The sequence below is a fragment of the Lycorma delicatula genome, chromosome 1 (assembly GCF_047948215.1).
Source record: "Lycorma delicatula isolate Av1 chromosome 1, ASM4794821v1, whole genome shotgun sequence".
NCBI lineage: Eukaryota > Metazoa > Arthropoda > Insecta > Hemiptera > Fulgoridae > Lycorma > Lycorma delicatula.
The window spans coordinates 125,128,075-125,142,267 of NC_134455.1; the positions used below are offsets into that span (position 1 = coordinate 125,128,075).

Genomic DNA, 14,193 nt, shown 5'->3' on the forward strand with positions numbered 1-14,193 from the left:
GAGAGAGAGAGAGAGAGAGAGAGAGAGAGAGAGAGAGAGAGAGAGAGAGAGAGAGGTGTGTGTTATGTGGTTTTTGTATGCAAGATTGATAAAATGTAATTGTGGGTGTTTTCATTCCCTGATGATTCTGACATATTGATGTGGCGAAACATGTAGGAAATTTCTATCACAAATGTATGGTAAGATGATAATTAAAGTTATATGTGTTTTTAATAAAAAAATAAAAATATTGTCACTTCAGACATTAGGCCTGCCACTTCTCTGTTCATCATAAATATCTGAAACAGCCTTCCTTAAACTCACGACACCATTGCCTCACTTTTTCTTCACTTATTTCGATGGGCCTATGTTTCACATAATTGATAGTGAATTTCAGCAGCTTTGTGTCGTCTTCTGTTTAGAAATCGATTCACTGATCGAACTTCAAAATTTGCATGGTTTCTTATTACTGCACTCATTTTAACCCTTTGTCTCGCAAAAGAAAATAACAATTAACTGACGGCAATGTGGTGGTTGCATGTCCAACAGATCAGTTAATGCTACTATACATACACAAACCAATCAGTGTTGTCAATCACTATTTATAATTTATCGGCCTTTACTTTTGAATCATGCCTCATATATACCTGCGTAAAATTTAATTGATTACCTACCTACTTAAATAAGCATCAATATGTAGCAATGGTTACACACTTTTAGATTTTGACTCTTCTTTGTTTTTTTAAAAATTAAAAACACCTGCGATACCAGGAAATCATGAAATGAAAAAACTTGGTGTCTGGTGCTCTGTAATTATACTATGTATGTACACACACACATTCATATGTTAACTTTGTGGCTAACAATACTATGAATAGAATCAATAGTTTTAAAGGAAACAGAACATCAACCAATGAAGATCCCAGACCTGGACAACCACATCAACAAATTATGATAACTTTGATGTATTTTTTTTAATGATTTATGAAGATTACTGCTTAACCATTTGAGAGATTAATGAGGACTCTGGCATCAGAAGAGGATATCATGACCACACAATTTTAACAGAAAAACTTAATATGCATCACATGTCTGCAAAATTCAAGCCTTACATAACAGGAGATGAGACTTGAGTTATAGCTGCACTGCAGAAATCAAAATGCAACTGTCATGGTGGATTGGGAAAGGACGGTCCCAACCAATAAAAGCCTGCATGCATCAATCAAATGTGAAAATAATGGTGGTGGTTTTTTTTTTTTGACTAGAAAGGCTTGGTTCTTTAGGAACTTGTCCCATGAGATAAAACACTAAATGAGGAGTTCTACATAGAAGTTTTGTGACAAGTGATTGATACTGTATGCAGAAAAACGCCATAGCTGTGAGAAAATCAGAGCTGGATGTTGCACCACGACAATGTGCCAGCTCATGTTACTTCTTATTGTCTGGCAAAACACAAAACAACTGTTATGTCTCACCCATCCTATTCTAAATTTGGTTTTAACAGAATTTTTCTTGAGTCCCAAATTGAAGGTAACCTTGAAAGGAGATCGTTTTCAAACCATAAATGAGAATGAGGAAAGTAGGATACAAAGCTGAATTCTATCCACAAAAAATGAGTTCCAGGAAATGTTCCAAAGACCATTTCAATGGAAGAACATTGAAAGGGATGTATGCAACTGGAATTACTTTAAAGGTAACAAACCTACACAAAGTTGTAAATACATAAATAACATTTTTTTGCACAAGTTTTCTTTTTTTAACACTCCTTGATACAAGTGATATAACAGGAGCAATCTAAACAACTGAAATATATATAGAAAAAGGCCAAGGTTTCAATGTATGTTTTGTAGTTTTAGAAGAAGTATTTAACTATGTATGTAACATTTAACAAAGTTAAAACATTTATTTGAAATGAGGGGGTAATAAAGAAAGGAGAGAGAACAATATGTAAATATAGGAAAGTAATGTAAGAAAAGATCACATAAACAGAAATAAATATTTAGAGACAGATTTTACCAGAGACTCTGCTGAAGAAAAGGAATTAATGAATAGTGTTGTCCAACAGATCCTCTTATTATGAAAGATTATAATAAAACAAATGCATTTAATATGATTATACACAAAGACTACAGGACAGTAACTGAATTTATTGATAAAGCAATAAAAATCATGCGTGTACAGAATTACATATTAAATGTTGCAGTGAAATAAATTTGCAATTTATTTCTTGGGAAATATTGCAAATAATAATAATAATATTATTGCAAATAAGTTTGCAATTTTTAATTAGACTTAAATCAGTCAAAAAAAAATTTACCTGTGGGTACTGAGAAACTTCACGAAGATGTTTATACTTTTTCAGTTTCAGCATGAATTCAAGATGGCCAAATGTCTGAATTAAAGGTATCACTTCTAAATTATTATGTGAAGCTAATTCAATAATTCTTAATATATCTTTTTTAGAATAAGCGTTACGTGCTGTGAGATCAACGTGACGATAAGGAAACATGTCTTCATATTCAATAAGTAGTCCTGTACCACCAAGGCTACTTATTATGGGAAATAATTCTTGATAGTAAGATACTTTAGGTGGTGCACCTTTCAAATCTAAATGTACAATTCGTTGACCATTAAATAAAGGGATATTTTTATTCCAATTCTTTGATGGAATATCACCTGAAACAGAAATAAAATATAAATGTAAATACTACCACAGTGATAATAGACACATTCTTGATTAACATATAAGCAGTACCAGAAATTTACTAATTGCATGAGTTATCTTTAACACCATGGTTCATGAAATTAAATCACAAAAAATTATACACAAAAACAACAAATAATTATATATACACATAATAAATCATAACACTGAACCAAGCCCAACTTCTTGAATCCAACTACTTCCCAATAAAAGCATAAATTCATATTTGATGAGCACACTTAATCGGTCAGGAAAAACTACCTGTGGGCACTGAGAGCTTCACAGAGATGTAGTATATTCATCTAAGTATATATACATATTATATATTTAGATGAATATAGCCAGCCAGTTTATTCACTGGGTAAAATCTATATACAAAAGAAGATGTCCTGACTGAGTGATACATTCAGTCAGCTAAAAGTCATTCATTCAGTGAGTAGGCAGGGCTCATCAAAGCCCAGCCTAAACTATTATAATCAGATACAAAAATCTGAGAATATGTTTGTTTTATACTGTAAAGATGTAATAAGAAAGGATTTACAAAATTTGACTTCTAAGGGGCGACCAAACATTCTGCTTTAGGCAGAGAATATACTAATCACCCAAATGATGTTGAATGCTATCATTGTCTTATTCTTATCTGAAAACAGTGGATGACGTTTTACATCCTACATTCCAATCTGCATGCAAAGCTCTTGGCCTGCTCAAAGATGATAAACAGTGGGATTCAACTCTGGAAAAATCTTCTTCAAGTTGTTTTCCTTTCAAAATTTTAAAACAGTATAGTGTGAGTATTTGCTATCTTTCTGATGCATCCTCTCTTTGGGAAAAGTATAAAGACAACATTTTGGAGGACATCAAAATACAGATTGGCCGGCGATTACAAAACTGTGCTAATCCAGCATTGGATAAAGTCAAAGCAATAAGTGCTCTGATTGTACAGATGCCATGCTGACTTCAGGTTGAAAGAAGTTGCCAGAGTACAGTGTGCCTTAGCCTGAAAGATCTGTAGGAGTTTTAGGAAAATAATATTTAAAAGAGAATAGTTACAGTTTTTCCCTCTATGAATCATGAGACCTTGCCGATGGTGAGGGGGCTTGAGTACTCAGTGATACAGAGTAGCTGGACCAAAGGTGCAACCATATTGAAGAGGTATCTGTTGAGAGTCAGACTAAGGAATGATTCATGAAAGAGGGCAACAGCTCTTTCAGTAGTTGTTAAGAGCATAGATCAGGAGGACTTATACGGCCATATCAGCATCACTCAATCTTCTGAGAACTGTGCAGTTGAAAGCAATAGAAAACTACAGCTGGCTTTTTTTCTTAAGAAAACGTAGCTCTCTGCATTTTCATGTAACAAAGATGGAGGCGCCTTCCTTGGTAAAATATTCTGGAGGTAAACTAGTCCCTTGTTCGAATCTCCAAATGGGGACTACTAAGGAAGAGGTCATCAGAAAATTAAAGAATAACATTCTGCGAGTTGAAGCTTAAAACATTAGAAGTCTAAAAAAGGTTGGTAGGTTTTAAATTTTAAAAAGGTAAATGGATAGGTTAAATATAGATGTAGTAGAAATTAGCGAGGTTCGGTGGGGAGAGAAAAACAATTTTTGGTCTGGTGATTAACTCGGTGTCAAATAAAGGGCAGGCAGGAGAAGGTTTCATAATGAATAAGAAGATAAGAAAGAGAGTACAGTATTTCAAAATATATAGCAATAGAATCATTGTAATAAGGATAAAATCAAAACCTAAGCCAAGAACAATTGTCAACGTCTATATGCCTACACGTGCCCATGATGATGATGAGGGAAACTGTGTATATGAAGAAATTAACAAAGCAATTAAACACATAAAAGGGGATGAAAATTCAATAATTGCTGGAGATTGGAATGCTACCATTGGAAAAGGCAAGGAAGGAAATATTGTGGGTGAATATGGGCTGGACCAAAGGAATGAAAGAGGGTACGAATTCATTGAGTTTTGCATGAAATATAATTTAGTAATTGCCAACACCCAGTTTAAATATCATAATAGAAGAATATACACATGGAAAAAGCCAGGCGATACTGCAAGGTATCAGATAGATTATATCATGGTTAAGCAAAGATTTAGAAATCAACTCGTCAACTCCAAAGCTTATCCTGGAGCAGACATTGATAGTTATCATAATTTAGAGATAATGAAATGCAGACTGGGGTTTAAAAACCTGAAAAAAAGGTGTCAGATGAATCGATGGAATTTAGAGAAGCTTGATGAAGAGGTGGTGAAGAAAACCTTTGTGGAGGGCATTGAAACAGGACTGAGTAAAAAAATATGGTATTAAATATAGAAGAAGAATGGGAGAATGTTAAAAAGGAAATTATTAAATCAGCAGAAGCAAACTTAGGCAGAACAAAGAGAACTGGTAGAAAACCTTGGGTTTCAGACGATATATTGCAGCTAATGGATGAATGTAGAAAATATAAGAATGCTAGTGATGAAGAAAGTAAAAGGAACTATCGACAATTAAGATATACTATAAACAGAAAGAGCAAATTAGAGAAAGTAGAGTGGATTAAAGAAAAGTGTTCAGAAGTGGAAAGAAAAATGATCATTGGTAAAATAGGTGGACGACACAGGAAAGTTAAGGAGAATTTTGTGGTACATAAATTAAAATCTAGTAATTCAAATCAAAATTAAATCATATCATAGTCACATATTATGACATCATATCTAATACTGAAGAGTGAGCCTTCATGGACAAGATTAATCATGTCTGTTCAGGTCAAAACATGTAGCTGAAAACACAGCTATGTTGTTTGTATTAAGCACTAGATTTAGAAATGAATTAATTTTGTTCACTCTTATTGCTGTATTAAGTTTGTTATCAGTGCAGTGTCGCAATGCCTTGAAATTGTGTAAATGATGTGGATACCTTTTGTTATGTATGTGGATAGTTTACCGTAAAATCAAATAGAAAAAACATTACACCTTTAATTAAAAAACATATCATTTGTACTTTCAGTGTAAACTTTGTGATCAGGATAAGACGTGGGCTCCTCATATAATGTGAATTTATTGTTCTGTATATTTAAGAGGATGACTGAAAGGTAAATGGAAGGCTTTGACATTTTGTATACCTATGGTTTGGCATGAACCAAAGGATCATGTAACTGACTGTTACTTTTGTTTATCAAGTGTGTCTGGAATTTCTAAAAAATCTGAACGTACTGTAAAATATCCTTCACTGCAATCTGCAATCAGGCCTGTATCTCACAGTGAAATTATTCCAGTTCCTGAGCCACCTGTGAATGTATGTTTCGAAAGCAGTGATGAAGAATCAGGCAGTACTGAAGAAGACAACAATGATTTTGATTTAGAATTATATTCCAATAAGCTACATCTTATATCACAAGGTGAATTAAATGACTTGGTTGGGGATTTAAGTTTATCAAAAAATCAAGCTGAACTGTTAGGATCAAGACTGCAAGGTTGAAATTTACTTAAAAAAAAGATATAAAAATTTCAGGTTTTCAAAACTGATATAAAGAAAAAGAATTTTCTCAGTACTTTATTGATGAAAATAATTTGGTTTATTGCACAAATATTGATGAGCTTATGTTGCATTTAGGACAAGTTAATAAACCTGAGGACTGGCGCCTTTTCATAGATTTGTCCAGGTATAGTTTAAAAGTGTTTCTATTACACAAGGGTAACAAATATCCTTCGATACCAATCACTTATGGTATTAATTTGAAAGAGACATACGATGTGATGAAAGACATTCTTGAAAAGATAATTATAAAAAACATAGCTAGAACATATGTGGTGATTTGAAAGTTATAGCTATTTTGTTAGGCATGCAGTTAGGCTATACTAAGTACATGTGTTTTCTTTGCAAATGGGACAGCCAAGTTAGGGATAAACATTATGTTACCAAAGAATGAAAGAAACGAGACAACTTAACTCCAAACAGGAAATAAATTATTCATGAGCCCTTAGTTGATCCCAAAAAATCTTTTTACCCCCTCGCAATATCAAGCAAAGTCTAAAGAAAAATTCTGTAAAAGGAATGAAGAAGGATAGTGCTGGATTTTTGTTCATCAGGCAGAAATTTACAAATGTAAGTGAAGAAAAAATTAAAGAAGGAATATTTGTTGGTCCGCAAATAAGAAAGTTGGTCAAAGATGATGTATTTAACACAATGTTAAATAATGAAGAAAGTGCAGCATGAGCTTCATTTAAAGACATTTGCAAAGATTTTATCTGCAAACAGAAATCCGACAATTACCACAATATTGTTATCAACTTCTTACCTCATACAGAGCTATGGGATGTAATATGTCTTTGAATATATTTTTTCTCCACTCACATCTAGATTTTTCCCAGACAACCTTGGAAACGTAAGTGATGAACACATGAACGTTTCCACCAAGACATTTCGGTAATGGAAAGCCGCTATAAAGGGTAATGGAATACTAACATGCTAGCCGACTGCTTTGGACATTAATTAAGGATGTCCCTGAGGCTATTTTTAAAAGAGAAGAATCAGCAAAACCATTCTAACACAGGTACGACCATGCAAAATCATAAATTTTACAGATTTTAACTATATTTTCCCTTAATTTTTTCTGAAGAGTAATTTATTTAAAACTAAGGGTGACAGAGCAATTGCATTTACAAATCTGTAATGTAAGCAAAAAAGCAATTCAAGAAATTGTACTGCTTAGAGAAACGTAAAATTTTTTTTTTGTCTATCAGTGTTATTATCTTGCTTCCAGCTATTCTATTTGATTCATTTTTTTTTTGGTTCTTTTATTTTACAGGAAACTTTAGCTATGGCTTTGAAAAGGGCCAGAAAAAGATTTTCTGGAGCAGCACCCCCTCTAATTTTAGCTACGAGCTGCCACTAGTGACGACTAAAAATTCATTGCCATTTTCTTCATATTGTGCTAACAATGTGTGTCACCTGCAGGCGTATCTGCTTTTGTTCATCTGTTAATATTCATGCAACCCAATGTGTGCATATTTTTTATGCAAAAAAGCAATTCAAGAAATGGTATATCACATTTAGATTCAAACATTAAGCAATTTTTTTTTTGTCTATCAGTGTTGTTAATACAAATTATTACAGATTGTGAGCTCCTGCTTTTGAAACAGCCAACCCTTGCTGCAATAACCAACCCTTGTTATGTTGGTATACAACATTGTAAAAATCTTCCTGTAACTGTCAGAAAGATTGATTCCAGCAATATTTTCAAAAAACATGTTCTGAAAGTTTTCAGGAGTAAAACTTCTTCTTTAATGTAAATGTCAGGTATCAAGAAACAGCATTTTCCATGATAGTTTGTACTGAGCTATTTCTTTTAAATTACAGAATCCTTGTCTCCCATTCAAATCATCCAACAATCCCTTCCTCCTTCTTCCTCTTGCCCTCACACTTTTTTAATGCAGATATATCTTTGAGTGTAGCCTATCCAATTAGCTTTTTGAGAAAAACTATTAATAAATGAATTTTTTATGGACAACAGCAATTATTATGGTTGCGATCAATTGTAATGTATACTTAGATAAAAATATTTTTTTTAAATTACTAATAGAAAGTTGTAATATGTTTGACGTTCTGTGCTGTGACTGGTGATCTTGCAACCTAATGATGAGGCATTTGGTATTTTATAATTTTGTGAAAAATGATTGTGATTTGGAATATTTTTCTTGAATTCTCTGAGTATTTTGTATTCTGTGAATATTTTTTGTATTTTATTTTTAACTAGCAGATACGGCAATGCTTCGATATTGCTAGATTTTAGAATATGTAGATTAAATGAACACAATTGAAAGTTTGATAAAATATTAAAAAACAGAACATTAAGGAACTTCACAAAATTTCACCTTTCACTTTATAAAAGTCAGAATGTAGATAAATCCAATTGGCAAAACAACAGCACTACCTATCAAACCACTAATAATTCAAACCACTCTCCAAACACAGTAGTCAGTGGAAAATAAATTTTTAACGAAAAGAGATATGACTACAAAATCATCACAATTAATACTGGACATTAAGAAACTTACAAAACATTATGGAACTTTACAAAATTTAACTTTTCACTTTATACAAGTCAGAATGTAAATAAATCCAATTGTCAAAACAACACTATCTATTGGATTTAATTCAAACTACTATCTAAGTACAGTAGTCAGTTCAAAATACTCATAACTTTCTTTCAACTGGTCAAATCAAGAATTTCAATAGCTTTAAACCCTCTCTCAACAACGCGGACAATTTTTAAAAAATCTGCACATAAATCAGTCCAGTAGTTTTTTAGCCTATAGCGGACACACATGCGAATACTGCCTTTCATAAATATAGAAGAAGAAAGTCTATCTGTATATTTGTTTTGTAAATATCTCGAAACCAATGCCACCTAGCGGGTATAGTTTTTCAAAAATTTTTCTTTTCATGTAACTAATATTTACTATGAATATGAGCCAAATTGGTCCTTAAATCAATTTTTCGAAATATCTTGACCCCCAGCGTCACCAGCGAGTCCAAACTAATTCAGAAACCTTAATGGGCATGTGCACAACAACTTACCAAAGTTTCATTGCAATCGGATGAATGGTATAACAATACATATGGGACAAACAAACATTCATTTTTATATATATATATATATATATATATAGATGTACGTATTATATTTACGTTTTGTATGTACTTGTGACATGTACTACCCTTTGGAACATAAGGTATTATGCAACAACAGAATAAAAATAAATTATTACCTGTTATGTTCTCTTTCTCTAGTCAATCTTAACGAGAAAAACAAGTTCCTCATTCTACTAACTTAGGCTGACTAGTTTACTAATAAGATGTGGTTGGTTTATACAGAATAAACTTGTTTAATGTTTGTTTTGTTACCTCTTTTACTAATAAAATAAATTCTTAAGAAGGCAACTTTAAGCAACAGATGCAAAAGTATTAAATAAAAACTAAAAAATTCCTTTACCTTTTATGCTATTATATGATCCAACCAATCTATGTGATCCAAGCAAACCCTTTTTAGCAGCTGAAATTATTTTCCCTTCATATTCTTTCTGCCAAGCCAAATGTTCAAAAGACTGTGTTATTTCCATTACTTCATTAATATTTTCCATAGTTCGCTTTTTCATTTTTTCTAAAGCAAGTAGTTTTTTATTATCCCTAGTCACTTTAGGAGATTCAGTCTCACTAGCTGCTATGCGATATAAAATAAGAACCATCATCATCAAGATCATTCCAAAAAATACTGTTTGTGCTCTGCCACGATAACAACATATATTAAATCCAGGAAATTTATCTCTCACTTTAAAAGTAGATCGTTTCGTCCATGGATACATTTTTACTAATATTTCTTATAACTGAAACAAAATTTTAAAAAATTAATATTTTAGGGTCATGAAATGCATATACTGTAACAGCAATTCAATCATCAAAAACAACAATCAATAAAAAAAAACTTGTTATGTGAAATGAATTAAACTATACACGGATTATTGTAATAAATTAACCTATATATTATTAAAATTAAAGTAAAATAATTACTTATATTAAGTTTAAGAAAGAAAGCACAAAAGAAAAGGGCTAGGTTAAAAAAGAATGTATTCTGGATAAGAATTTGAGAAACGATATGTACAAGAATGTTTCTAAAAGTTCCAAATAAAAAACACACTTTTCGAGTTATAAGGAAAGCAAAGTTGCTTTGTTCAAAAAAGAAAAATCACAGTAGTAATCATATGAGGTAAAATACCCTATAGTAATGTTTTTATTTCATATTACCTTTAGAATGACATCCATAACAAACTTTTTAAACAGTTACTATAAAACTGTTCAGCTTGTCAAACACATGATGTAATCTTTAGCTTCAAATTAATTAAAAATGATAGCTAAAATTAATGATAAATTATTCACACAAAACCTTAGAATTATATTTATATGAATGCAGCTATGAACATTATATTATATATACAATCTTACTTATTCACAATTATGCTTCTAATTTAGTTTAGATGAAACAAATTTAGCATGTCATTTAATTGTAACTTATAATATCTTATTTGGTATGTTATAGTTACAAAAATAAGCAGTTAACTAACCAGGGAAAATTTTTTAATTTAAAGAAAATTATTATTGTTAAACCAGTTATTACCACGTTATCAATGTTTGTGTAAGAATATTATAAAAACAGCAATATGTAATTTTTTTTAAAGTTATTATAAATGAAGTCAAGTTATGCTGACTGGTATAAATGTTAAATTGTTATATTTTATAAAGACCAGATTGTTTGTTTTTAATAATGCAGTCTGTTCCAGACTACACACAAACACACAGGTATAGCTGGAAAAATGATTGGAGAAAATAAACAAATATATAACAATAATTTACACTTCTGATGTACACTTTTGATGTAGAGAATGTCATTTTGTATCAAAATGACTGATACACAGCAATGAAGGAAAGGTTTTTTTTAAGTTCAAAACATCTAAAAGAGACTTCCATTACTTCATAACTAAGTCTTTCTACATTTAAATTATATCTAAAAAGTATACAGATTCCACTGCATTTGTTTGATTTTCCAGGCTAATTTAGTACTGAATATCTAGTATTTAAATTGTAATTAAAAACATTTTCACCAACCAGGTTTCCACTAACTTTTTATTAACATCCAAGTTAATTATTACTTGAAAGTGAGTCTTACAATTTTGGATTATAGGTGAATTCATTGAAATCTTTATTTATATTATTATTATCTTCCTATGAAGATTATTGAAAAAGAGGTCTACAGGTTTTACTTATAAAATTATCTGGTTGAAAGTAAAAATATCATCTATTTATAGAGTATTATATTGTAATTAAATAATATTATTATTTTCTTCATCAAAAAAAAAAAAGAAAAAAAAGTCATTTATAAGAATCATAGAGTAAAACATAAAAAAAAATAAAAATAGAATGTATGATGGTATGGCAGATGGAAAGAATAAAGAATTAATATACTATCAAACTGTACAAAAAAACCCATGCTGCTTTTTCTATTACTTCCAAAGCTACTTTCAAAATTTTTCCTTTGTAATTCACAATTGATTACCCCGTAAAATAATTACATAAAAAAGGAATTAAAATTATCATACATAACTGAAATTGGTGAGCCAATTCTTATATTAACAACTCTAATCAGTTCTTTTTAATGACTTCCATGAACTTCCTATTTAATTGATTTGATGTTATCATTTTTACTTCCTTACAGTAAAGGAAGTATTGTGATCATGAAAAATTTCGATTTTCAGATTTCAACCGAAATATCCATTTTGACCATCCCTAAATCCATTTAGATTAGTTTCGGTATGATGTCTGTACGTACGTATTTCACATAACTCAAAAATGATTAGCCATAGGATATTGAAATTTTGGATTTAGACATCTAGTTGTGCACCTCCCCTTTTGATTGCAATCAACTGGACCATAAGTGTCCAAAAAAGCTCAAAATCAAAAAAAAAATTGGATTATGGAATTTTTCTTACCTGCAGTAATAAGCCCTCATTGAGTGCTTTTCAATGATAGAAAGTTTACAAGAATCATTGAGTAAAACATTAAAAAAATGAAAATAAGAGAAAATTAAAAAAATAAATATATTATAAAAAATACTTATTAAATAAATATTTCATAAGTGGTACTTATTTTCATTGGTTCCAGAATTATAGTCAAATAAAATTTTAATTAATATAATATTTGGATCTTACAAGGAGAAGGCACATTGGTTCGAATCATACTTCATTTTTTATTTTTTATTTTTTATTTAAATATATTGATTTATTACTAATTATTAACCTCTGATCGTAAAAAAAAAATTACAATAAATATTAATTCAATAATAGCAGCAAAAAAATAAATATGAAAAAAAATCAGTTATTAGTGAAATAAAATTTTATGTACTTTTAAAAATGTGTATATGACATTTAATAAGCGTACAAGGAAGTCATGTGGTGTCCATATCATATCTTTTTCAAAGTGAAATGTAAACAAAATGTAAAAGTAAACATTTCTATTGTTTATCACGGCAAGAAATCTTATCTCTTTTAAAGTAACCAATTCATATATCTTAGTTCATAATTCTGCTCAAATAATTTTCTCCATATTGCATTAAATAAATAATTTCTATGCTGCCAGCTATCTGATAGAAGGGATGAAAAGATTCACTTTACTCTTTGACTTTCCATCTTCATAAATTTTTTTTTATTTTTTTGTATAGCCTCCAAAATCACCATAAGGTATTACTTCTGAGGATGATATGTATGAATGTAAATGAAGTGTAGTCTTGTATAGTCTCAAGTTAACTACTCCTGAGGTGTGTGATTAATTGAAACCCAACCACCAAAGAACATCCATGATCTAGTTTTCAAATCCATATATTAGACCTTCATAATCATACTAGAAGTTTAAAAATTTCTTTTTATAATAAGATAGTGGAGAGGGACAATATTTTCTTCAAATCTACACAACGTAGGGATAATTTCACCTATTATACTGGATATGTGTAAAGGTTAATGAAAAAGATTTACACTTCATTACAAATCAAATCTATTAATCTTCCTTTATAGTTTATAAAATAATGTTAACCATAAAAAAACCAATTACTATTAACTCATCCCTCTCTTGAACAAGCCCTTTAATGATAGAAGGTATAAAAATTAAAAACAAAAGCTTTATAATAGCAGTAAAAAAATATTTACTTACCTTAGCTGAAAATTCTCCTTGTAGGCAATAATAAAGTTTGATTGTAACAAACAACATTTTTACTAATAAAATGAATATGGTAGATGTTTCTTTTAGCAGAACAATCATGAAAATTCCATCAGAAAAATTAATGAACAATTTTTTGCTGTAAAAAAAAAATTAGTAAAAAACTACTTAAAATTTAAAAAAAGAATAAGAACTTTATTAAATAAAAAAAAATACTCAAACCATATTAAAATAGTAATAAATTGTATATCAGAAATAAAGACCACTAAACAGTACTCATAAATAGTTCCGCAATAGGCTAACTTCGCGCATCACCAATGATGTTGTAAACAGTAAATAATAAAGGAAATTTGTGATAGAACTAAATGAGGTAAAAGGAAGAGGGAGTTAAAATGGAAAAAAATTATACATTCTAATTAGATGTATTAAGAAAGGTTCAAACATTCAATTACATGTGGTTTGTTACAGTAATGTTCACTAGGATATCGGCAAGGATATCGAGAACTATTGAAGAAAGTTTCTAATTGGCGATACATATACCAACAGCATATTGGCATACTTCATAAGTTTTGAACATACAAAGTATGTTTTAAAACATACTTTAAAAGTTTTATAAAATTTTCCAGTCAGTTTCCTTGGTATTAGGTAAGATGATGTATTTGTAAGGATTTTTCATAAAACTTCCTGTTTTCAAAATGACAGCTGACTCTTGACGGAGGGGATAGAAAGATGTGGTGGAAAAATTATTATAACAA

At 30.3% G+C, this 14,193-nt stretch overlaps 1 protein-coding gene across 6 annotated transcripts in view; it reads right to left on the reverse strand.

The window, feature by feature from the left end:
* LOC142321891 (hexosaminidase D-like) overlaps positions 1-14,193 on the reverse strand; it is an 83,873-nt gene that overhangs the window by 56,350 nt on the left and 13,330 nt on the right. For all 6 annotated transcript variants that reach the window (XM_075360411.1, XM_075360393.1, XM_075360383.1 and 3 more), the window contains 3 exons: positions 13,433-13,577; positions 9,672-10,062; positions 2,297-2,655 (listed from right to left, as the gene is read on the reverse strand). In XM_075360411.1, coding sequence (XP_075216526.1) covers positions 2,297-2,655; positions 9,672-10,041 — 729 coding nt within the window. In that variant the 5' untranslated portion in view covers positions 10,042-10,062; positions 13,433-13,577. The remainder of the gene's footprint in view (positions 1-2,296; positions 2,656-9,671; positions 10,063-13,432; positions 13,578-14,193) is intronic.